The 25,065-nt window shown below is 42.5% G+C and overlaps 1 protein-coding gene across 1 annotated transcript in view; it reads right to left on the reverse strand.

The window, feature by feature from the left end:
- Nucleotides 1-22,277, reverse strand: part of SOBP (sine oculis binding protein homolog) — a 112,155-nt gene extending 89,878 nt beyond the window's left edge. Inside the window, exons 1-3 of the mRNA XM_053974326.1 lie at nt 22,083-22,277; nt 12,799-12,937; nt 10,772-10,957 (exon numbers count right to left, since the gene is read on the reverse strand). Of these exons, the coding sequence (XP_053830301.1) occupies nt 10,772-10,957; nt 12,799-12,937; nt 22,083-22,178 (421 nt within the window). The 5' untranslated portion in view covers nt 22,179-22,277. The remainder of the gene's footprint in view (nt 1-10,771; nt 10,958-12,798; nt 12,938-22,082) is intronic.
- Nucleotides 22,278-25,065: the final 2,788 nt, after the last annotated feature.

Genomic DNA, 25,065 nt, shown 5'->3' on the forward strand with positions numbered 1-25,065 from the left:
AACTACTCTAGCACTGACCTAGAGCTCTTCCCCTCATTCTTGTCCTGAGTCATTTGAAGCACTTATCTTTTACAAAGGCACCCTGATTCAGCTACTTTTGCACCATAATAAACCAATTCCTTACAGTCTGAACCTGCCCCTTTGAATGTACCAGGACAACAGAAGATCCTCTGAATCAAAGGAACCAGACAGCAGACTCTTGTTTCAGATAACAGTAACATATATTCCCCTACTGATAAGAAGCATTTTATCTCTAGAAAAGAGAAGATCTACCAGTGATACCTTTCTAATAGCCTTCATTTCTGGTGAGAGAAACTCTCATAAATGAAAAAAGAATATTACACAGCTGAAAGAGAGTTCATTGGCAAAGTAGGTGCTGAAGTAGCTCTTTTTGAAGCAGGCTGGCTTGTCTGGGGCACAGTTTTTAAGGGGAAACACAGATGCACCACTGGGATTCTCAGGGACTTTCATGAGTGATTGACAGGGGAAACACCTCAGCTGTCATTCAATTCCTGTTCACTAATTTGCATGAACGGTCTCCCACAGATGATGAGAAAGACCCACACAATTGCTTATTTCTAATTACACAGGCAACCAGCAGCAGCTGTTTACATGGAAAAGCCACATTATTCACTTCTCTGCAGGCAGTTATGCAGGACAGTCAGGTTCAGTCCACCTCCTTCTACCCTCTAAGATACATCCTGGAGAGGAGAGGAGAGGAGAGGAGAGGAGAGGAGAGGAGAGGAGAGGAGAGGAGAGGAGAGGAGAGGAGAGGAGAGGAGAGGAGAGGAGAGGAGAGGAGAGGAGAGGAGAGGAGAGGAGAGGAGAGGAGAGGAGAGGAGAGGAGAGGAGAGGAGAGGAGAGGAGAGGAGAGGAGAGGAGAGGAGAGGAGAGGAGAGGAGAGGAGAGGAGAGGAGAGGAGAGGAGAGGAGAGGAGAGGAGAGGAGAGGAGAGGAGAGGAGAGGAGAGGAGAGGAGAGGAGAGGAGAGGAGAGGAGAGGAGAGGAGAGGAGAGGAGAGGAGAGGAGAGGAGAGGAGAGGAGAGGAGAGGAGAGGAGAGGAGAGGAGAGGAGAGGAGAGGAGAGGAGAGGAGAGGAGAGGAGAGGAGAGGAGAGGAGAGGGACCTTCTGTGTCAGGTTGCTGTCTTGCCATGCCCCGTCCAGCAGAACTTCACAACCACCTCACAGAGAATCCTTTGAAGCAGTATAGCTTCACTTGTGGTCCACAAATCTGATGGTCAGAAAAATAGCAGAGAATGGTCTACAAACTACTACTTCCAGCCACTGTATGCACTTCCAGGAAGTGATATGCAATATCCAGGAGGCATCATCAATATTAGTCAAAATGGTCATCATTTTGAAAGAAGGAAAGGGGAAAGGAAAGGAAATAGTCTAGCTATATACAAAGAACTCAAACTATTTCTCTATTCTACTCCTTTCTCATTCTAGTCATCAAACAACGTAATTCTTTTCATTTCATGGTAACAGCAATAATAAAACTAGATGCCTCTTCAATTTAATAGACTCAGGAACACTGCTACAAAAGGATTAACTGAGTATTGTCATGTGAAGCAGCCAGGAAATAACAATACTTTAGAAGGGGGTTCAGAGTACACATTTCCTGGGACAGGACACTAATACATCACTTTTCAAGTCATCTTTGCTCCCTCAGGTGTACATTTGCCCAAGTCAATTTTTGATGCAACTTTAACTTTTTGTAATGCAGTTCATCAGGTGAAATAGAAAACATCCAGTATCACATTTCTGTGGACCATCAACCAGGTCAAGCCCAGTGGGAGGAAAAACTTGGTCTAAAATCAAATCCTTTCTTTCAGCTACAAGTGATGCTAAGAACAGCAGAGAAAGGAAGCCATGCTTGGTACCTGGGAGAGTACAGAGCTGTGCCCTATGGGCGTGGATGACAGCTGGGGACACTGATAAAGGTCCAGACCTGACTGTGTGATTTCCTTCTTCATACCGGTTGTGGTAGGGATCTGAGCAGACCTTGTGAAAAGAACTAATAGGCATGTTTTCTTACAGTGTATTAAGCTTAACAACCAAAATTCAGGACTTCAGCATTGGCAGAAAGTATTACTTCATGTATTTCTAGCAGCAGTGAGAAGCAATAATATAGCCTCAATATATTAAGACTTTGTGAAATAAGAAAAGACACAGTCTTGGGATTTAAGTGCTGTCATCTGCTAAACACAAGCTGGAATAATCTGAAACCAGAAATTCGTATCTTGCATTCCATTCAAGATAAAATTCCTCTCACTTTTTCACAGACCTTTGTTTTTCAAGGCCAAATTCTTTGAAAAATCACTTTACCAGATTCCTGCCCTGCTTCCAGGAAAATGTATCAAATCCCTATTCCTAGAGCGCTCAGCTAGAAGAACTTGCTGCTAGGAGATAAGAGGAAGCAGGAAATTTCAAATCCAGTAGTTTAAGACTGGTTATCTGTCTTCAATCTTTATTCTAATCTTTTCCTGATTAGAACTGCACTAAGAAAGCTTCTCCACAATAATTGTACCAGTTTATTACATCGGCAGTGGTCTCCTTTGTTCATAGTCAATCTTTTGCTGATAGTTTAGTTTAGCATATCTGCTTAAAGTAACATGAGCTCATCCTGACACCATGCCTACATCCATCATGTGAGCTCTCACTGGAGCAGCTCTTCTGATTAAGATCATTCACCATCACTTTTAGGACACATACAGCTATGCTGACACATGTTTGTAAAGTACAAAAATATCATTTGCAAGTCCTGGCACAGATAATATTGAAGCGAAAGAAAATACTTCTTAATAATTGCTTTTTTTCCCCCCTCCATCTGGGCCTGCAACTTTATCACCTACTTTTGCAAAGTGTTTAGCATGCTCTCAGATCTCTCACACTTATGACAGGTAGCATGGGCACTCTTACAGGTGAGACAAAGAGGAGCTGAGACTGACACAACTAAATAGTAACAGGAGGACTTTCAGCAGAACATGCATATTGCTGTCCTCTCTAATTAGTCCAGGTGATAAAAAGATAAATTCTTTCTACATACTGCACAAGACCTAAATTTCCAGCCTCCACTTCTCTGAGTTCTCAACTCTTCACAGGGAGAGATATTGTGGGAGTTACAATATTGTGATTTTCTGCCTCTGGGTTGTGTCATTACAGGTGTAAGAAGTACTCCCTGCACCCACCACACAGATACTGTTCAGTTACATCTCCTTGTGGTTTTTATCCTGTGTATTTTTCATAATGAACAATGCAATAAACACGGAGTGTTTGCGGTGTTAAATAATGTTCCCAAAGGGAGTAGTTTGTATAACAAGATAAAATTATCACATTATAATAACTAAATATGCATCAGTCTAAAGCATGCTTCAATTAATCATCAAAAGTTTGCACCGCCTCTTTAGGTCTTAATTAAGCAGAATGTTTGGTATTTTTTTCCTTTCAAACCCATGTGAAGGAGCTGCAGAAAATTGTTCCTCTTAAACCCAATGAGCAGCAGTTTACACTAATCGATCTTATATGGAGCCATAATTTAAAGAGGTGGGGGGAAGCAAAGGAATGCAATGAGTACAATGGAGTAAATCTATCCTGTCTTTTCATCTAAGCAAACCAGCATGATCTGTGATGTTTAGCACAATGTTCCTAAAATCCCTACAATTCTGGAGTTAAATCCTGATCAGTTTACTAAGTTTTAGGTTGCAACACTCTACTGTTTTGAACTGTGATGCATTTTCAATTTTAACTCCAGCTTCAAAAAGCTGGGTGAAACGAAATGCAGCTACAGCTCTAATCTTGCCTATTATGATGATTCAACAGCAGGTACTTCAAAACCTTATTTTCCATATTTCCTTGCATAAAAATACAGCAGGAGATAGTCAACTCTTCTGGCAAGAAGATAACATCTGTCCCAAAGCTGCCCAACCACAGTACTGCTATGCAGAAGGAGGACAAGGAGGACGGAGCGTTTGGGATTGAGATCTCAAGTATGGCACCCGGACTGAGTGAGCCTTTTTGAAACCTGTACCTTGACTGTGGTCATATCCATGAGCTGATACAAAAAAATATTTTGGAATCCCACCTCTCCTCCATGTCTACCAGCCAACCAACTCATCTCTGGCATGAGTTTCCTTCTATCACACTATCAGAAGCCATGTCTCTCCACTAATACTTTCTTCTCTTTTTCTCTTTGCTGCATCCCACCCCCTCAAACAGGCAGCTTCAATCTCAGGTTTTTTGGGTAGGAAGCTATAATAGCCCTTTTATTTTGAGCTGGGAACTGTGCTCAATCCACTGGTGTACATATATCTTTAAATATTTTAGCTGCTTTCACTATTACTTTCTAATGAAAAGCTGCAAAACTTCCTTTTTAAAGACTTAAGATCTTGACTTGAGCATCTGCAGCAGTAACAGTAAGGGCTCACTGCTTCCACTGGGACCTGCCAGGATTTCAGAATTGGATAATTCTGAGTTACTCTCCTGCTGCTCCTGAAATCCCAGATCACCACTGAAGAAAACCAAGTAGCATGTATTCAGATTTTTCATCCCCAAGTAGTTCCTGAGGTTGTTAATCCCAAGCAAGGCAGAAGCACCATTGCTGTCAATTTTCTTACACCCAAAATGCTTATCAAATTAATCTCAAACTAAAAAAGGTGAAGAAACAAAACTCCTGAGACATTGCTGCAGATCCTCTTGTGATATCACCTTAAGCACTGATCCCCTAAACAAATAGGGCACGTGACAAACTTAAGGCAGAAAAAGCACCTTAAAAAAATAACTACCAGAGGAAGATTAAAATATAGGCCAGACAATAGAAAGCTTGCTGCAGCCATCACTATGGAAATATCATAGCCTCTACAATGCATTTCCTTTTAAGGACCAGTCTCTTCAAGTTCATTACTCTGCCAATAAAGCAAAATGTCCCAGCCCCTTTTTCAAAAGTCATTTTGGGGAACCACGGCCTGCCTACGTTTTCTATACATGAGCTGAGGCACATTCTTATGCAGAGTTCAGTAGGGACTGAATGCACAACACAAAAGCTGGCATTTAGGCAGGTTTTAAACATGCAAACAAAAAAAGCACCTATTTCAGCTAACAGAGGGGGAACTCCCTGTACACTTGAATACATGTTATTAAGGTGCATACATGGACATTATTATTTTCTTTTTAGCATAAAGGAAACACTTGGCCCTCCACAGAGAGCAAAAGACATCAACAGTGGGCTAGATAGGGCAGGCATCCTGGCAACCACCAGCATTTAAAAACCCAGGCAGCAATAACCCTATAACCACTGTAAATTTGATGATGTTTCAAACTGAGAACAAGAGAAATAATTTGAAGAGTAGTGACTATGGGATTTGTTGCAGTGGTCTTTACCAGGGGGCAAAGCCTACAGTTAGAGAAATAGCAACACTGTTCAGCAACCAGAAGATATCTGTGAAATACTGAAGAGGGATCCAGAGCACAGTAAAATGAAAGTCTCCTCCATATACAGAGCTAACTAGATCTAATAATGTGGTCTTCACTTAAGGAAAACTGCTAGTTGGTTCTGCCTGGAATCAAACTTCTTGCTACTGTAGCCACAGATCCAATTCCTCAGTGAATTTTGACAGATGATCTTGGAATTCATTTTTAGTGGCCTGCTAAATGCCATTTAAAACATTGTTTATGCTTTCAGATTCCTCCAATGCAATTTAAATATTGAGAGAGGTTACAGCACGCTCTTCCAGAATGTTTGTAGGGCAGGAACTCTGCTTATTCACATATGTTGCACAAAGTTACTCATCTGCACTTGTATTTACAAAATCTCCTATAAACTTTAATTCTAAAGTGATGCTAAACCGTAACACAGAAAATCACTGGTTTCTTTCTATAAAATAACTAAATATGTACTTTAGTATTTGAATCTGATATTTCTTTGCCAGCCTAGGTCACAGGCTGATTTTACAAGTCAGCACTGGAAATGTTTCTCCTTTAAGACATTTTGCCTCATCAGATACCATTCCTCCAGCCTAGTCCTCCTTTAGCTTCACAAGTTTCTGATAACTTCTGGTACAACTCCAGTCATCATTTGGAACTTAATATTATGTTAAGACACTCATCTGTGGGTTGTAGGATTTGCATCCCCTTTCCTTCTCCAAATGTACTCAGTATCTTCTGAAAACCTTGGGAGGGAGCATTATTTTTCCCTTGTACTTTATTTCTCTGTGGAAAGCTCAGTCAACTGCATGTCATCATGCTCTCTGCCTCCCCTTCTACTGTGTCCCTTGGCAGTGACCTCCCTTCACAGCACAGCATCGCAGGAAGCCGGTTCTTGTTTGGGATGCTCAGAGCAGCCGGCACACTCTGTGCATCACTTGCACCACGTGCATCACAGGAGGAGGCAGGAAAGGGAAGGATTTTGTCAACCCTCATGCTCAAAGGACAGACCAACCAGCAGCTGTACCCCCCTACCAAGGCACTGCCATGGGGCTCACAAGATAAAACAAATCAAAGAGCACTCAAAGAAATGGGAAAACTGACACACCATAGCCTCCAGCAGGTGCCAGGGGAAGGAGGCAGCTTGTTCTCACCTGCATTGCAAGAATTTTTTGCATTCTTCTTTGATTACTCTTGATTTCAGCCTTCCTTCATCCCAGGTAACAAGAGTTGTCCAAACTTGCCTGAGCAAAAGGGCAGAGTCACCCAAAGTGCTCTCTCAAATTTACTCTATCATTAAAGGCTGCAGAATAACAGAAGGCTTGCATGCTACATACTAAGGCCATATACCCCACACAACTGTGGTGAGATTTTTAGTTCTGGGTCATTCCAGGCTATTGCATTTCTGTTCCTCGCTATTTCTATGCAACTTTTAAATTGGGAAAATAAACAAACAAACAAGCAAATTAAAAAAAACCCCACCAGCCTTCTTTACATTGCTGTGCAGAAAATAAGAACCTTCTAACAGCAAGCAGAACTAATCTTAGGATCACTTTGTTGCAATAGGCTGTACTCAAGACTAACCCTGAAGATCACTCAGAACCTGCAGTGAAGTCTAAATGTAGTTTCCAGCTGGCTGGGCAAGATGGACTCTTACTAGGCACAAGGAGACTCTTTACAGCAATTCTCTGGAAGCTGCATTGACTACTTATATGCCTCTAGATGCAGGTTGGATGGCCGATGCTGACTTATAAAGTGATGTTTGATTTGGGCACTGTTCCAGTGTGGTCTATCTGCCTGGTGCTGCAGATCAGGGGAGTGCTCTTGCAGACAGCCTCCACATCTGAGTAACTTGCATTCTCCTGGTGGACACTTCCCATGACTGGATTTAGCATCCTCCAGTGACACAGCATAACCTGAGCCTGTAGATACTCAGTGCACCACATAGGGCTCATGCATTTAACTCAACCTTTTTTGGGTTTAATTATGAGGTATAGCAAGGAGAGAGTGCCTTTATTGGAGCTGTTTCTATTTGGTTAGTAGAACCCTAATGTTTTCCAAAATCAGAAATCTGAACAGCTTGAAGATAAAATTTTAGCCAGACTGCTCAAAATTATTTGGTTTTCAAATTAAAAAAAAAAAAAAAAAACAAAAAAAACCAAAAAACAAACCAATAGGTATGAGAAGAAAAAAGGTAATTTTATTATATTAAGTTTTAGCCTGGTCATACAAAATATGAATGCAAGCAGAACACTTGTCCAAAGCTTTCCAGCATGCTCAAGGAAACCTAATCTGCTGAAATCTTCAATGACAGCTTCCTAGACAGTTTAGGATCAGCACTCCTTCCTCCTCTTTTTCAAACTGATATGTGTTTCTGATAAAGAATCGTATTTGCCTTCCTAGAAATCTTGTTTCCCTTGGCTTCCTGACTGTGTCTTTTCTACCTCTGCAATTGCTATGTCAGTGCACGTTGCAGAGTATCCTTCTTGTTTCTCTCCAGGTTTGTGAGCATCCCTCATGCTCTGCTCTTGTTCCTCTTACCTGTATTGAATCTTATCAGCAAAATTATTCAACTAATAATTCAATGGATCTGCTATCCTCTTCAGACCATTACACTCCTGTCCAAATGAATACCTCAGCCTGTCTCTCTGACACCTCTTTACTCATGCTGACCCTTCTGTTCAAGATCAATACAGCAAGAATTAAAGTCTTAATAATTTCTCCCTGAGTGCTCACTCCATATTATTCGCTCAATAAGGATGGACTGCACCATTTTTCCCATCCTTCAGGTTCATGATTTAGGTATCATTTTCACCTGTGGGCACTCCCTTTCGAGCTATATTGAAGTCTTGTAGATTTTACTCCTGTACGATATCTAAAACCTTTTCTCACCACTCACAAGCTCTGGGCACATCCTAATTCTTAGCCTCCCAGTCACTACAGTGCATTGCTACCTGGTGTTCTCTCTGGCCTGTAATGTAGCTTTGCCCTTTGTGTGTCCACACAAAACATGCTGCAAAGATCCCTTTTTCTGCCCAGCATTTTAACCTTGAAACTTTCTCTTGACCTCTTTCTGCCTCTCTCTTCTGTCCCCTTACTTCATTTATCTACTCAAACATGGATAAATACTTTGGTGTTAGTGGCAGATCAGTCATAGCCTGTCTGTCCCCCATGCTGAAAATGTCAACCTTCACCTTATTAATTAATGATGTGAGTCTAATCATTTGCCTGCTCAAGTCAAAGAAGCACCTTTGTGCTGTTTCCAAAGTCATCCCCCCTATGCTTGCAAGGAACTCCAAGAACACATCCCCAGAGTTACTCTTATCTGGCCTTGTATCACTCTGAAGTTTTCTGCTTTGATGTAGTGCCCACAAAACGGTCTCAAAGTGCAGTGCCAAGACCACTGCCTCGCACACTGGCTCTCCTGAAGCCTTTGTACTCCCTTTCCTACCAGTTGTTTCTTGCCAGGCTCTTCAGGGTGATCATGGCTAGGGCACCAACACCCTAAGATAAAACAAAACCATTACTACCCTTGCTTATTGCAAATCCCACAAAGGTGGTGATTCTCCTCCCCCTCTAATCCTCCCAAGCTTTGGTCTCTAAAACAAAGGTGAGATAAACACATTCATCTGCTCAGAAGTCATGGTAATCTAGTGCTCATTACCAATCATGTCGGAGGAGGCAGAGATTATACATTCATATCTCCTGTGCAGGTACAACAACATTATTCATTGTTGATGAATTAATTAAAAACCTAAAGGTGGAAAAGACTTATGATAAGCTCTCTCTACACATTACCCTTAGGGGTACACTTGAACACAGGATCATATGTTGTAGGTGGACAGGCAAAGAACAGAAGGCAGTTGACTTGGCCAAAATTCCCTTGCGTCCACTTAACTACTGTTGCAGTAATTTGTTTTTCTACTTCATAGTTCAATCTTCTCCTGCTTATTTGGTGTCATAAAAATCCAGCAACTGTGGCAATTTGCACAATGCATGCTATAGCCTTGTGTTCACATACCACAAATTCTGCATTCTGGATTCATTCGTGACTCAGATTGGAGGGGAAAATAGCTTGGGATGGCACAAGCCCTTGATTAAAGCTTTAGGGCCAAATCAACAACAGCTGAGGATCCAGCCCATATGGCCTGAGATCTTTAGCTGTGTAAAGGCTGCAGGAATGGACCCAAATAGCTTTGGTAATTAGCAACTATCGTATAAAATAGATTGAAAGTCTTTGGCAAGGACCACATATTGAGTAACATTTGAAAATTATTCATAGCATATTATATACTTCTTTAGAGATAAAACTCAATGGCATAACAATAATTTAGGAGGGGCAACTGTAGTCTATTACACAACCAACAACAGGCAAACACTTTCTGGGATCAATCAATATATTGCAGCTACCTTTAGACAATGTTACGAAGGGCAGAGGTGACCTGGGACCTGATCCTACAAGCAGTTCTGCATCTGCAGAAGCACCCTGGCACCCACTGGCACGTCTTTAGCCCCGTGTGTGGAGAACTGATGTTCTTGGCTAGGAGTTGCATGTCACCCTGTATTCCTCAGTGCCTTGGTCACTCAAGAACAACCACAACAACACCCAGGGATGTCCACGGAAGCAGGACTCAGCCTGCTCCTATCTGGATGCACCAATTTTCACACTGTGTGGAGCAGTAAACAATAACAGAACAATTAATCACCCTGGTGTAGCTGTAAGAGCTCCTTCCACAGATTACAGTAAGCAGCATGCAGAGGGGAATAAATCATTTTTCATGCAAACTCTGAGGAATGGCATGTTAGAAAACCTCTCCTGATAAAAATCTAATGAAAATGTAAAACATCTCAGTGCAGTCTCCTGGGTAGAGTCAAAATCATATTAAACCCTTGAGAGACAGCGGTCAGGGATTTCAATGGGAATCAAGAGACAGTTTTCCCAGTATGAGCTTGTTAACCTGATATAAAGACACGATACTGATTTGATGGCTTTGTCTCTTTCACTGTTTCCTTCATGCAGACTATTTTTAATTTAATAATCTTTCATTAATTTAGTTAAAGGCTTTATTCACCAGAACAAAATCTTTATTATTTTTTTCTAAAAGCAAATGCTGAGAGCATAATCCAGCATAAGAAGTGTCACAAGCAATGCAAGTTTGTTGTCATTGCATTTGTAGGAGTTTTTCCAGAATACTAAAGTGATTAAAGCCACTCTCCCACTCATTTTTAAAGTAATCTGTGACTGGATTTTAATCATTTTGAAATCAGCCCTCTTGCTAAGACATTGTGATCCAGTGATCTCAGGATGTTTTCAGTAACAGTAACCATTTTTACATGTTCATTAGGATTTACCTGCTGGTGGCTTTATGAAAGGTGGTGGAATTAATGGGACAATAATAGGTACATTCCCATGATCCTTCGACCCTGCTGGTGAGTCTGATAGTCCATTTCCTGTGGCAAGCCCTGGGTAGCTTGGGTTTATATTGTACGGTGAAATAACACTGTCCTCAGGTAATTTTGGTTTTGGCAAAGAATTTTCTGTAAAAGACAAAGAACACATTGTACAGTATGACACAAATTTCTTAAATGGCCCTACATACTTTCACCAATCTCTTCATTAAATTACTAACCCTAATACAAGAATAGTGCACAAAAATCGCAAGTATTTTCCCTTTTAAAGAAATTGATACTTTCCAGTAATCTTCAGAAGTGCTCCATTCTTTTTTCAAAATCAAACTCACACTTTCTTTTTGCAGAAGGTAAAAGGTAGGATTATTTTGTCATGCTTAGCCTTAGTATGCCTGATTTAGTCAATGGCATCCTATTCTTGTACTTCATTTCTACTGTTTGCATGATCATACTCAGTGTGCTGTGACTTCACCAATACAAGAAGCATAAACTGAAGAATAAAAGAATTCCTATTCTCTATAAATAATATGAGTAGTAATAATGACAGGAATTTAAAGAAAGGAACAAAATATTGAAATCACAGTAAAGTGTGCATAAAATGATGACAGTTATTATTCTCATTCTTTAATTCCAAATCCCCTCAGGATTCTTATTTGTAGGAATTTCTCTAATATATCTCAGCCATGGGACTCCCTCTTCTCCCATCTCTCAGAACAAGAAATGTGCTTTTTCCCCTCCCAAAAACAGCACACACCAAAAATTTCTACCTATCACAGGCATTCAATATCTATGGTACATAAAACGTATGATTTGTATCATGTGCCTATTAAAAAAGTATGTCACAAATTTCATCAAGCATAGGCTGGAGTCAGTAATCATTCAGTAAAAGATGTATTTATTAAAACAGAAATAAATTAAGTACATTACTACACAGGCACAAGTTTCTTCAAAGGTAGCTTAATGACATTACGTTTTCAATGAAAAATAAATATTGATCACCAATGTTGTTATAGTACTAACAAGCTGAAAACATTCAATTTTAACACAGTTAGGTTGTTTCACCTTACCTCTAATTTCTTCCCCTTTTTCTAGCCATCTGTCCCTCAGCACTGGTCTCTCTGGTGTCAGTACTCATTGCAACACTCACTGAACACAGTGCTGCTGCTAGCTATCAGGAAGAAAACCCAAACATTGCTGCCCACGAACACAGTGAAAAGTAGCACTCCAAGTGGATAAAAGCTGTTGGGATCTCCTCTCTTTACCTCACCTTTGAGGAATTCCTGTTGGATAAGTAAAGATGCAGCAATTTTCTGCTTTTCTCCTTACTCTGATGACAAGCCCCTATCCACTCCCTGAGACTGAGGAGTCAGAAGGCAAAACCTGAATGACCGAACAAACCAAAAGGCTCTCACCCTTTACATTTTGAATCACAAAGATTCAGCAATGTCTCAAAGAAATTTCATCTATGGAAAATTTCTACCACAGTGCAGAAGACAGTATAGTACAAACATGGATGAGAAGCCTTCTGTGAGCATTCACACTTGTTCCTACATGTGTGACTATTCCAGTTTAAAATCTTTCAATACTTTAAAAAGTTGTAGACCAACCAGCCTTAGTATGGGAAGCAAAAGGGTTCCTTAAGGCCACCCTGCTAAGTACTCCTTCCTTTCTCCAGTTGTGAGTAGTTTATTGATACCACAGGCACATGGCTTTCAACTGACACATGAAAGGCATTATTTGTGAAGATATATATGAATATATAACAGTATATCAATAGACCAACAGCTAATTTGTTATGTGACTTTCCTCATAGCCTATGGGCTTCCCTGTACCACAAGGTACTCTCAGGTATTTTTATGTAAAGCAACCAAGACACAAGCAGCAGAACATGCTTTGCAATCAACACCAATCAGACAGGTCGAGCTATTAATCCTTCTTTACATGAACACAGAAACATGAAGTCTCGTTACCTTTGAGAACAGAAATGTGCTGGCGGCTTTCCCCATCTGCTGAGTAGTTCCTGAATTCAATATCTTCTCCATCTTTCAGTTCTACCTTATCATAACCATACCAGCCAAGGAGCTCATTCATAGTGTTTTCAGCAAAGTTCTGAAAGAGAAAAATTACCTACTTATTTATGTAATCAATAACCATTTGGAAGGAAGGGAGGACTGCATAAATCGAACCATATCTGTGCTACATGAGGAAGTGTCAGGTTTGGCCCACCTCCTCAAAGACTAATGTTCATTTCATAACTCAAGTGCATAAAGTGAAACGCATTTAAATCTCCGACTGGCACATGTAATTATGACAGAGACTCATATGTCTGTAATTTAAAGAAAATGAAAAGGAGAGTTATTTATGACTTTTGCTCTGACATTCAATGTCAGAAATATTTTAACATACATTCCTCACACAAACTTGTCTGTGTTGCCATAAAACATTTAAGACTGCAGCAAGAGAATAACAGAAAACCAGGATTTTTTTTTTTCCAGCCAGCAGTTAATCAATCTTACTGCGTTACAGTCTTTTCAGCTGGAGCAGGTCACTGACACAATTACAGTTCCTTGAGGTGCCCATGAACCAAATCAAATAAAATCACAGCAGACGTTTTTTCTCAGCTATAAGCCCTTGCATAGTCGAAGCACTTAAAGATTCTTCACTGTGAAAGCATTCTACCATCATTTTTCATACAAATGTTTCTTATATTTGTTTAAGAAAACCTTTCTCAATTTTGCCATATTTATTTTCAAAGCAATTTCCAAGCGGCTGAGTGGTTACATTTTATGTTTGTATGGAAATATAGAGTATGGAACATGACTGTCATAACCCTCAATTTCTATTAAAAATATGTCCTCTAGGTCATGAGGCAAAAATATTTCTGTAGAAAATGCTCATTACTGGGCCAGGAGATTTAATGGAGTAAGTTAAGAAATCTGCAGCCAGGCAACAAAGCTTTCTGAAACCAAATAGCACCACAGAGCTCCACAGATTATGGATTTAGGAAACTACCAAAGGAAAACGGCTAACAAATTATTGCAATGGCAAAGATCAGTTTATAGTATGACAACTATAAGTTGAAACAAAAAAGCCACACACAGAGCCCTTCTATTTGGTTTTTGCAATTTTTTTTATTAACACTCTTCTAGAACAAATTCCAAACTTCATATTCCTCCAAGATCTTGACATCTAAATTAATGCTTCTGATAAGCACTGCCTCCCAGGACTCTGGCAAAGGAATAAGGAGAATACAACACCAATTCAAAGCAAATGGTGAATGTCAAATTTGCAGGTTGCCAGATTTTGTCTAGTAACTGCTCTAGCTTAATTTTTGAGTGGTAGAAAGTCTAATGATAGAACACAGCAATTCTCCAGTCATTTAAACAAATAAATAAAATTAATCAGATGATAATTGCTTTTGAATTCAAAGCTACAGCAGGCGCTGTGTCCCAGAACCTCGGAGCGCTGCACTGCTCCTGGCTCATTCATCACACCAGATTACATAGGTGTTCCTGTCACTCAAGGAGCGCTCTAAAGCAGCTATAAGCAATAAACACAAGCAATTTGTACTCTTCCAAGAGTATCATCTGTGCAATTATGCTACAAACACATTTCAGGAAAAGAAAACCCAAAACAAAACCCCAGAGCAGACCCCTAAAGCATCCATTTCCTTTTCTTTTTTCCCCTCTGCATTTTCACCTTACCATCTGATGGAAGTCACAATTCTGTGGCTGTCCTGTGCAGCCCCAGATTGTTCAAAAATATTCCATCATCCCAACTCTGCTTCTAGACTCAGCATTATAAGTATAATACGTGAATTAGGCCACTACTACACTTTTCAATGAGTACAATGCAGTGCAAATGTGGCTAACAACTACTTAGGTGATTTGAATGATGCAGTGTTGTGTTTTAAATACTAGCAAAATGAAAAAAATTTCTGAAAGTTGTTCTTCATTAGTGTTTTGGTTTGGGTTTTTTTTTTAGCTTTTTAGAAAACTTTTCTCCCAGCATTCAAGAGGCCAAAGGCACCAACCCTGTTTGTAACCCATGGGAAACCAATAACAAAATGACCTGGACCTGGGGAGTCAGATCTCACCACTGCAACACACTCAAAATGACCTGAAAGGGCCCATGGAGTCCCAAAGGCAAGATCTGCCAGCTTCCCTTGCTTTGCTAAATTTCAACTATGGAGACACAGCCCTAGAGACTAATCTAGCAAGGTAGAGACCAACAGACAAAATCTTACCGATTTAAACCCCATGCAACCAAATTAATTGAGTAGCTCTAAATTTGCCTCCTGTGGATGCTTTGTGTTCTATTTGCACTGCTGATCAACTCAGATAATGAATAATTTCTAATTACTTGTCAAGGAATACATAAGCAAGGTTGTACATATGTTTGTTTTTTCCTGAAAATTCATACATGCATCTGTCCCTTTGAAATGTAGTCAAAATGATGGTTGGGTTTGTGATAGCACCAAGTTTAAGCCATGTCTCATTTAAACTATCCATGATAAGTGATGTACCAAAATGAAAAGTTATACTGACAAAAAATACACTGGATTTCAAAATCACTCATCACAGAGATCTGACTCTTTTATAAAATAGTAAATCAATGGAGTCTTTTCTACTAACTTCAATGAGAGTACAATGAGGTTGCATGCCAGCAATAACAAAGGTAAGCACCTTTTACACCGATTTCCCAAAAAAGGGTGGCTTGGATCTAAAAAAAATTATAAAAGAAGAAAACAGTTAAGCCATTTTCTTCCATAATTTCTTACCTACTACAATGATGCAAGTCACCCTTAATACCATTCTCTCAGTGACTAACAGCCAGAGCTCCATTACACCACACTTTATTCACAGCAAACGGAAAGCATGACCCCATCCTTAGCAAGCTGAGTGTCAAACCTGAGAAATGTTTTTTTTCCACACTGACTCTATTGCATAGATGGGTATCCAAAGAACATCACCTTCCCTCAGACTCCTGACTACAACACCCATTTGCAGAGATGTCTAACACCCTGACAGTTGAGATCATGCTGAAGCCACTGCCCTGAAGCTCACCACTATTAATTCATTGTTTTCATGTATTTCCCCTTCTTCCATTTCAATGATAGACACAAAACACATGGATTCAAGACATGGTAACAAGACGGGATTTGTAAAGACCAGTTTGGTGGCAATAGCCAAAACACAAATGATTAGATAATTTTTCTCTGTGTGCATGCAGGGAAGGGGGGAAAGAAGAAAAAGAAAAAAATAAGAGAGACAATGACCAGTCCTTGGTGAAGCTAAGAAAAGGAAGAAAGCATGTTAATACACAACCTGTACATGCAGAACAGAACATCACTGAAAGATATACAAGTGTCAAAGGCTTAGTGAAAGGAATGGTGATGATTGTAACACTGAGGCTTGAGAAAAGCAGGAATGTGGACTCAACATTGGAGCAGGAAAGCAGAAGCAGCACTGACAGACAGAAGCCAGAGGAATTGCAAGATAATAGACCTGCTGCCAAAGACCACGGAGGAGATGTGAAGGCAGGTGTGGATGACCAGATGGAGGATGTGCAAGGAGCTGCAATTCAAAGCTTCAGCAGGAACAGGACAGCAGAGGCATTAAGGTAGTCCATGCCTACTTTCAGACTCATTCCCCAAAAGGATGTGGAGTGTCTGCAGGATGAGGCTGCCACCCCAACCCCACAGATGTGCCAAAGGGATGATGTGAAAGACTAGCATAGAGAGAAAACCTTACTCATAATCAATAACATCTCAGGTCAGCAATTACACTGCTAAGCTGGGACCCTTAGCCCAACAGGAGCCCCCCTGCAGGGACCCATAGATTTCATTGCAAATGTACAGCATGGAGCCCAACTTCAGCCAGGTGCAGAGACAATGCTCAGTCCCCAGCACGAAAACAGAGACGGAGCCCTGGTGCCACCCACAGCATGGGTCAGCATGAGAGCTGAGAAGAAAACCACAGAAATCCTGTTCCACGTCCTTCCATGCTCATTCTGTCACACCATGCACCAAGCAGACAAGCTTTTGAGACCACAGTGGAAACACCAGTCCCCTCTGCAGCTGCCAGTGCACCCAGGCAGTTGGTTAACATCCCACAGGAGCCAAACCTCCTGCTCTTCCCTAGCTGACAGAGCACCATTACAGCTGCTGACTGCCTGAGCACTCACTACGGCTGCGGCACAACCAGCTCATGTCTGCCAAAGAAATCAGCCCGAAAACGCTCCAGTGGCCCCAGTCACACACCACAGCCAAAGCCCTTCCTTCCCAATAGATGGCAATTCAGCTTTTGCCCACTGCTACATCCCAAAACACTTATCATCACTGTGGGGCAATGTGTAATTTGTGTGTTTTAACTGTATGATTTCTCTATTCTTGTACTACTTCCCTCCTGGAAGAGCCAGGATAACTAACTGTTATGCTCATTGGTATTTCTACTTGAATTTGCTCCCTATTCCCCTGAAAGATGAAGAAGAGTGTGTTGACTCGCTAGACTGCAGTTTCCCTCCTTTCTGAGTCTGACTTATATGCTAGGCAGTAAAAATATAATCACGTTTATTCCCACTTCAGGATTCATTTCATCGTAACAGTACACGTACAGTTTGATTTTTTACATTACAAGGCATCATTTCTCCAAATCTTTGCTAATTAATACATTCTCAAGCTATGCCATGCATGTCTTTCCATCTTAGATCTCTTGACTTTCCTTCTCTATGAACCTTATTCACAGGGGGCAAGACCTGGCTTCACCGAATGAGGCCTGGCAAACATGGAGGCAGGAAACACAGGGGAGCATGAGTCTGTCAGACTCATTTTCTTCTAGGTTTTACTGCTGAATGTTTATTTCAGATCTGGGAGGAAGCATAGTGGCTCCACTCCATTTCCTTGCCTGCATAACCTACTCAGCGCAGAGCCCCACAAACTCACTTTTCACTTTCACTGCATCAAGGAAATAAAAATGTTTCTAGGGGCACTATACAAACTTGTATCTTTTTTCCCAGCCCTCACATTCTTTGCTTGTTTATGCTGTCACCATACTGAATTCTGTGATTAGACCTTTACACTATCAGAAAGCGCAATTCCATTATGCTTTGCTTTCCTTTGTCCTCCCATGTACGTTTGGCTCTGTACAACCCACTTTGTTTGGGGAAGCATATTTCTGCAATGCCCTGCCAGGTGAGGCTCCCTGTGCAGACAGGCAACCCCTCTGCAGCCATCCCACAAAACTTCCATACATACTCCACAGAAAAACCTTGGTCTCCTGAAATAATGCAATTGATAAAGTCTGTCTGTTTTTCTACTTTCCCAAAGATATTTTTTGCTTTTCAGGAGAGAAGGGAGGAGTTTCCTTGGAATCTTCCGAGCGCTCTGAGCAAACTGGCTCGCTCCAGGCACAGGGCTGCTACGCCTGCTTCACCGCTTTCCTCCTTCTGACAGTAGTACTTTCAAATGCCAAACAGGGACTATTTAAACACTAAACTGAAAGATATTCTGATGAGTTTACTATTCAATGATAACAGATGGGGCTGCCCTAAGCTCTAGGCACCAGGAACAAAGCCCAGTTTTAGATACAAATTAGTTATTGAGAATATTTATGGACAGCAAACTCCTTGGGCACATGGAGCAGCCCTGTGAAATTACAACGCAAATTAATTGCTTACCTTTCAACTGCTAGAGACACATGGATACATTGCCTCATCTGTGCAGGAGAACTTCCAGTGCAATTCAGTACTGGATGTAACCTCACCTCACAGCATTGCAGAGCACCTAGCTATTCCTCCTGAGCAGCACTGCTTCCTGGCAGCAGGATGGCAAATGGAAATAAGGCAAGGAGGGATGGATGGGGGAATCCACCACTGTGCCTAGACAACTGCTTTCATCAATTAAACTTTTGCAGATATTTTGGTCTTAAAACAGTAGTAGGTTCCCTGATGACAAAAGGTTTGGGTTTATGAGGTGTTCTGTTGTTCATCAGCAAGTGAAAATGGCACCAAACTGAATTTCAGAATAACCATCTGCTTTTCCTCCAAGGCACAAGGCGAATGCTACCTCTGGAAGAAAAACTGGAAAGTCTCATCCGAAGGAGGACAAAAGAAAATACAACTAGAAAATACGAAAGAGTGGCTGTAAAGGTCACAGTGTAACAAAACAGTTCCTCGTGAATATATTTTTCATTGAAACGTAATATCAGAAAACTGTGCAGAGTCATGTACTTTTTGCACACAACATTGTATCAAATTAAAATTTGTTATTACCATCGTGTACATTAGGTTAGAGATAACAAAAACGTAACTCAATATCTGGCATAAGGAAAGAGCGAGCAACCTGAATATCCATCCAGTCATGTTAAAACCAAGCTGTGACACTACTGTTGGAAAACACTAAAGCAAGCAGTTAGGTGTTGTGATCCTTCTCGAGTAAATATCTGACTGTATCAAACAGCAAATCTCAAAGAAAGTCTCTGTGATGAGGTAATATTATTGCTCATTCATAGTGCCTTGAATTTACTGTACTTAAAATAGACACTTGTACCAATGGCCTTTTTATTATCCAAAGTGGGGGGGGGGGGGGGGAAGAAATCACATATACACCAGTCCTTTTTCTTTCTGCTAGCAAAGGGACGCAATTTGATCCAACGTGGGCTGAAACCTGAGTAGGTCACTGTACACCATGATAAAATTCCCTAACCCCTGAGCCAAATTTCCCTGAGGGGGCCCTCCTACTTCTCCTTTACTTTCCAAGCTGACTTTTCCATTCCCTCTCTCGTCTTTTCCTCCCCTTCATCTCTTTCATTTCCCCTACCTTAAAGCCTTGATATCTGATCTGCTGCTGATACTCAGGTTACAGTTTTTACAGCTTAGGCTGTCTATTGCTGTATACATTCCTTTCTTTCTGCTCTGCTGTGATTACTTACCAGAGCTTATTTTACACTGGTCCAGATGAAAGCAGTTCAGATGAAGGGAAACAGCCAGCCTGTTTGAACATTATAGATACAAACCTACACAAGGGCACATTGTGCTCCCTCTGTCATTTCACTGCAAACATTTTGCACACTGTAACCAATTTGTTACATTATTGTATTCTCCGGGTTTATTAAGAACAACTAGACGTCTTAGTTCAGCAGTAAAGAAAAAGGGTAAATGATCACCACAGGATTTTAACTTTCTCAACCAGTCAAAAATTCAAACTACTTCTTTTGCCTCCTCCCTCTTTTTTCCCTTCTTAGATGATAGCAACCAACAGCCCTACTAAAAATGCATAGCACATAGAGCATAGTTTATGCTGAAAGGTGGGCTATGGAAGGTTCTGCCATCAGCTGTCTCACTCTCAACCAGAAATTACATGGGTTCAAAATGTCCTTTCTACACACTCTTAGTTTTTAAGTCAGCTGAAATCTTGAGGTTCCTAACCTTAAGCAGTTAGCCATGATTAAAAAAGAGAAACTTTCTACATGAAGGCTAATGCTAGTGCTTAATACCAAAGCATTAGTTTAAAATTGTGTAATTTTTCTCCTTCACACAATGTTGTTTTTGTTTCTTCCTCACCCTTTCAGACAAACATCTGTTATACTGTAGAAGAACAACTATCTCCCAAACCGCTGAGTGTGCCTGCAGCCAAAGTAAACAAAACAAACCCAGAGGATCCAGCACAGTCAGCCTTTATATCCAGCCAGGATAACATTTCACATGTTTTGATTAAAATTAGCTAATTTGTAATTCTAGAACCTATGAAACTTAAAAGCTGCAATCCATATAGATCACATTAGGCGATGCTCTGAGGGGCCAATGCCCTGTACTACAGACCTCTGCAGTCCTCAAAACTATGTGGGATTACAATGAGCAATGACTCTCCGGTGGCTGCACAGAGCCCTCTCCGAAAATAGGATGTGTCACATATCTCACAAAAAAAGCGGGAGCTCCTCTGGACTTGAAGCTACTACAGTTTGTTTCCAAAGAGATGCACCAACACATTATTTTATTTGTGCCCCTAATACTACTCTTGTCCACATTTACACTTGAAGTGCACACAGAACCATGTACACACTCATTACACAGGCAGCAAGAGCAAGAACGCCTGCCTTGGGCAGGAAAGGGCACCTAACCGAAATTAGTGGTGTGCAAAAGAGGGGAGATGGGAGGGGATGGCGCATTCCCGTTTAATTTTATATGGGGAGATCAATGTTCCGGAAAGCAAAGATATTTTCACTACGCATCATGCTTATTTATACACTCGCCTATATAGTATACATACTATGTGAACGAGTGACATTTTCCAGGCAGTCTTCCACTTAAAAACAGCCTTTTAATAAATGACATATTCAAATTAAATCTCGGCAGCTTTATCTCAGCCAGACTATGCTGTTTTAGTCACTTTATCTGCGCATTTAACAACAAGTTCAGCTGAAGTCTAGCAATACATTGTTACCAACTTTGGGGAATTAGAGACATCAAACAAACAGACAGGGAACAGACATGGAACACAGCCGCAAAAAATAGGACCGGTCCAGCCTGTAACAGCGACCTAATGATAAAAGAAGTTCCAAAATAGCGGGTTTGTGCCATCGCAGCCATCCCAACATCTGGAGCGGCCGCCAGAGCACAGCTGGAGCGGCACCGGTTCCTATCAAGCAGGACAGCCCTCCGCGCGTAAATACACTTCCATCAAAAGCAGCCTCGGACAAGCCACCTTCCAGCGACACCTCTGCGCTGCCGCGAGCCGCGGAGCGAAGCGGTGCAGCAGAGGAGGAGGCGAAAGGGGCAAGGAGAGAAAAGGGGTCTCCGCGCTGAAGCGCCTGACTGATGCACGGCTCAGACCGCAACGTTTCACTTTGACAATTTAATTACACAGTTGCAGCTGGCTACTGAAAAAGGACAGAAATACAGCGTTCAAAAGAGATCCCTTTCTTTCCTAACTTTAAGGGCTTCGCAGCTACCTGAGCGGGTGGCTATAGAAAGAAAGAGGGGGAAAAAAAAAAGAGGCTCATCATTGGCACCCGAGGAGCTTAAAAGCCCAACGAGAGAGTTATTTTTAAAAAATAAATAAAGCTGGTCAATGAACAGGATTTGCAGCCTGTGAATTCGTCTCTGTTTGCAGCCCAGGAGGCGGAGTTGAGACACATTCAGTGCATCCTACAAAAAAAAAAAAAATGACAAGAGATCCTTTCTTATTTCATCTCCATGCTCGGAGGCGGGGGGTGCGGGGGGGGACCCCGGTCCCGTCCCTATCACAGGCACCTACCTTCATCTCCTCGTTGATCTCCCGCTTCACCGGGTGAGCCGGCTTCCTACTCCTTTTATTTTCGGGAGGTCTCCCTTCTTTCTCCATTTCTGCCATTTTTTGCGCCTACTTGGTGGTGGTGGTGGTGGAGATGAAATGGCTGCTGGTGCTCTGGGGGGGCCGGGAGGGGCGCGGGGGGGCGGCGGCGGCGGCTCTCAGTGGTGGCAGGCGGCGCCGCGGAGGGCCCGGGGGGAGCGCGGCGGCGGCGGCGGCGGCGGGCGGGCGGGGGGCGCGGGCGGGCAGGGGCGCGGGTGCCCCGGCGAGTCAGCCATCTTCTGCCTCGCCGCCGGCCCGCATGGGAGCGGCGGGGCGGGCGGGCGGGAGGCAGCGCGGAGCGAGCCGGCCCCGCGCCTGCTGTGGCGCTGCTGGCGGGCTGCCGCGGAGGGGGCGGCGGAGGGAAGGGGGAGGCCGGCCCCGGACCGCCGGCGGGCGGGGCTTGCCGGCACCGAATCGGCCGCCGCTGCCCGCCATGGGAGCCGGGGAGGGGGGAGGCGCCGAGCACCGGGCGGAGCGGAGCGCGGCGGAGAGGAGGGGGCGGTGCGCACCCGCCCCCGCCCCCAGCCCGGGATGGGGAGGGGGGCCCGGTGCCCCCCACGAACATCCGAGGGGTCCGCCCGGCCTGTGCCCCCTACGCAGCCGACCCGTCCCGTCCCGTCCCGTCCCGAGCGCTCCCGTCCCGTCCGCTCCCGTCCCGTCCCCGCCGCTTTCAGCCGAGGCTCTTCCCCTGATCACTCCTGGTTTTCCCTTTATCTGCAGCGGGGAGGTGCGGATGAATGGTTTGGTGGGACGCGCTTCAGCGAGGAGGTGCCGGATTACAGCACACACTGTGGGCGATACATTGATTATTCCTAGGCTCTGCTTTCCCTCTTTTCCTGGCAGTCCCTGATTACCCGATACAACACATTACGGCACGGGGGTGTCCATTGTTCCGATAGTCAAAATTGTAATCGTACGGAGTTTCTCATTACAACGGCGGTACACCTTAAAATGATACGTGTTTTTATAAAAACACCCAAACCCACAGTGAAAAGATAAACTGCGTTCCGTGTGGGCATGAGTAGGCTCCCCATAAAAATCTCTGTTTAGCCTGTCAAAGACAAGTTCGGTTTGCGTGCAACAATATTTAATTTACATTCTCTGTTTCCGAAGCTTTAAATCACTGGCACTTTTTACATGAAAAGTTGAGCACAACTTTGTTCGTTTCGTTACTAAAATGAGCCTTGCCTGCCTGCCTGTCAGAGTGATTTCTAGAGACACGGTGCACATTTTCCTCCGTGACTTTAAGAATAAGAAGAAATGGGGATTTTGCACAGTCTCAGCTGTTAGAGCATCGAGCATCAAAAGATGAGATAGCAACCAGACTGAGCCTGTAAAATCCTAGAGCACATCCGCAGTGGTAAGGTCACGGCCGCTGCCGGGCGAAGGTGCTGCCACTCCCCTCGCTGCCTAAAAGAATCAGGCAGATAGATATTGGAAAAAACCCAGCCCTGGTCGTTTGTTTTTCGCAGAGCAGCAGGACCTCGCAGAGAACCTCGAGAAGGCTCTGCTGACAGCAAAAAGTTGCAGGAGTTCAGCTGTAGCAGGGCTCATGCTGTGGGCTTGGTCCATTCTGCGCACCCCAGGAGCACAAGGTCTGGGCTCAAACCCACCAAGCAGCAAGCATGAGAAGAAAGCAAGGTTTACTTTTTTTTTTTTTCTTGCTTGTAGAATTTAAAATACAGTGATTTCTCAAACTTGTGGAAACTAACTTTTGACTACAGATAACCTTCAAAGGATGGTGCCTAGTAGGGAGGTTTCCCTCCTCCTGTGCCTCACCACTACTACCACCAGCAGCAACCTCACCTCTGTGTTTTCCTTACCATATTCTATTACAAACAAATCAGTACAGTTGAGCTCTCATTAAGTACAGGAGATAGTCCCAGAATCTCAGTGTATTCTTTCACACAATAAGACAGACAGCACAAGGGGAAGTTTCTTTTAAACACAGCCTCACATGGCTCTTTGAAACCTTTGGCTAGAAAAAGCCAGCCAACCTCAGACAACTATTCTGCTTTGAGCAGCCACCACCTTGCTGATACATTGTCATTCTAATGAAAAAGGCAAAACTAGCTCTTGTATTAGACATATGGCTAGTTCCTCTGTAGAGAGGATGGAAGAGTTTTAAGGAAAACCTTAAAATTTCTTGCTAAACAGAGTATTGCCTTAAATGGTTCTTGTTCAGTGAAACATCAGAGGACTACTTCTCAACACTTACTATGTGTATTGTAATAAAGCCCTGACACTGTTTCATTAAGCACTGCATAAATTTAACAGGTTTGAGTTGACAATCTGACAAAAAGATTAATCTCAAACTCCCAGCATAAACAGAACTTCCTTTAATATTGGAAGATACTTTGCAGAAAGTATTTGCAAGCCTAGGTGATGTGACTACAGCAGGTTACAGTGAGTAGACCAGAATGAATTTTCTTCAGGATCAAGTCTGTCATTCCGGTTTCCCTGACTAGCATCTGAAGGTTTGGCTGCAAATTGAAGCACTTCCCACCCCTTTTGCTACCAGTTCTGAATGCTGATTCTCACTTCTTGATCACCAAAAGCATTCAGCTGGGGTTTTTTCACAGTATTTTTCTGAATACTTTTGAATGGAGATGTGAACTTATTTCTCCTGACAGTAGGCTCGTTTTCTCAGCTACTTCTGGTAAGCTCTTTAAAAAGAACCTCCAGTCCCCTAGTACCTTGTCAACCACCAGATGAAAGCCACAGTCTTAAAACATACCCTGTTTTTCTCAGTATTTAATGTAGGACTGGGACGGATACAAAAGTTCTACCTCTCTGTGCCCTAATAATAATATCTCCATCTGACAGCAGGTTATTTCTGCAACTGTCATGATTCCTACTCTTCTAGAGCTGTTATTACCTTTATATGTTGCATGTTATTACACTGCAT

The sequence above is a fragment of the Vidua macroura genome, chromosome 3 (assembly GCF_024509145.1).
Source record: "Vidua macroura isolate BioBank_ID:100142 chromosome 3, ASM2450914v1, whole genome shotgun sequence".
Classification (NCBI taxonomy): domain Eukaryota; kingdom Metazoa; phylum Chordata; class Aves; order Passeriformes; family Viduidae; genus Vidua; species Vidua macroura.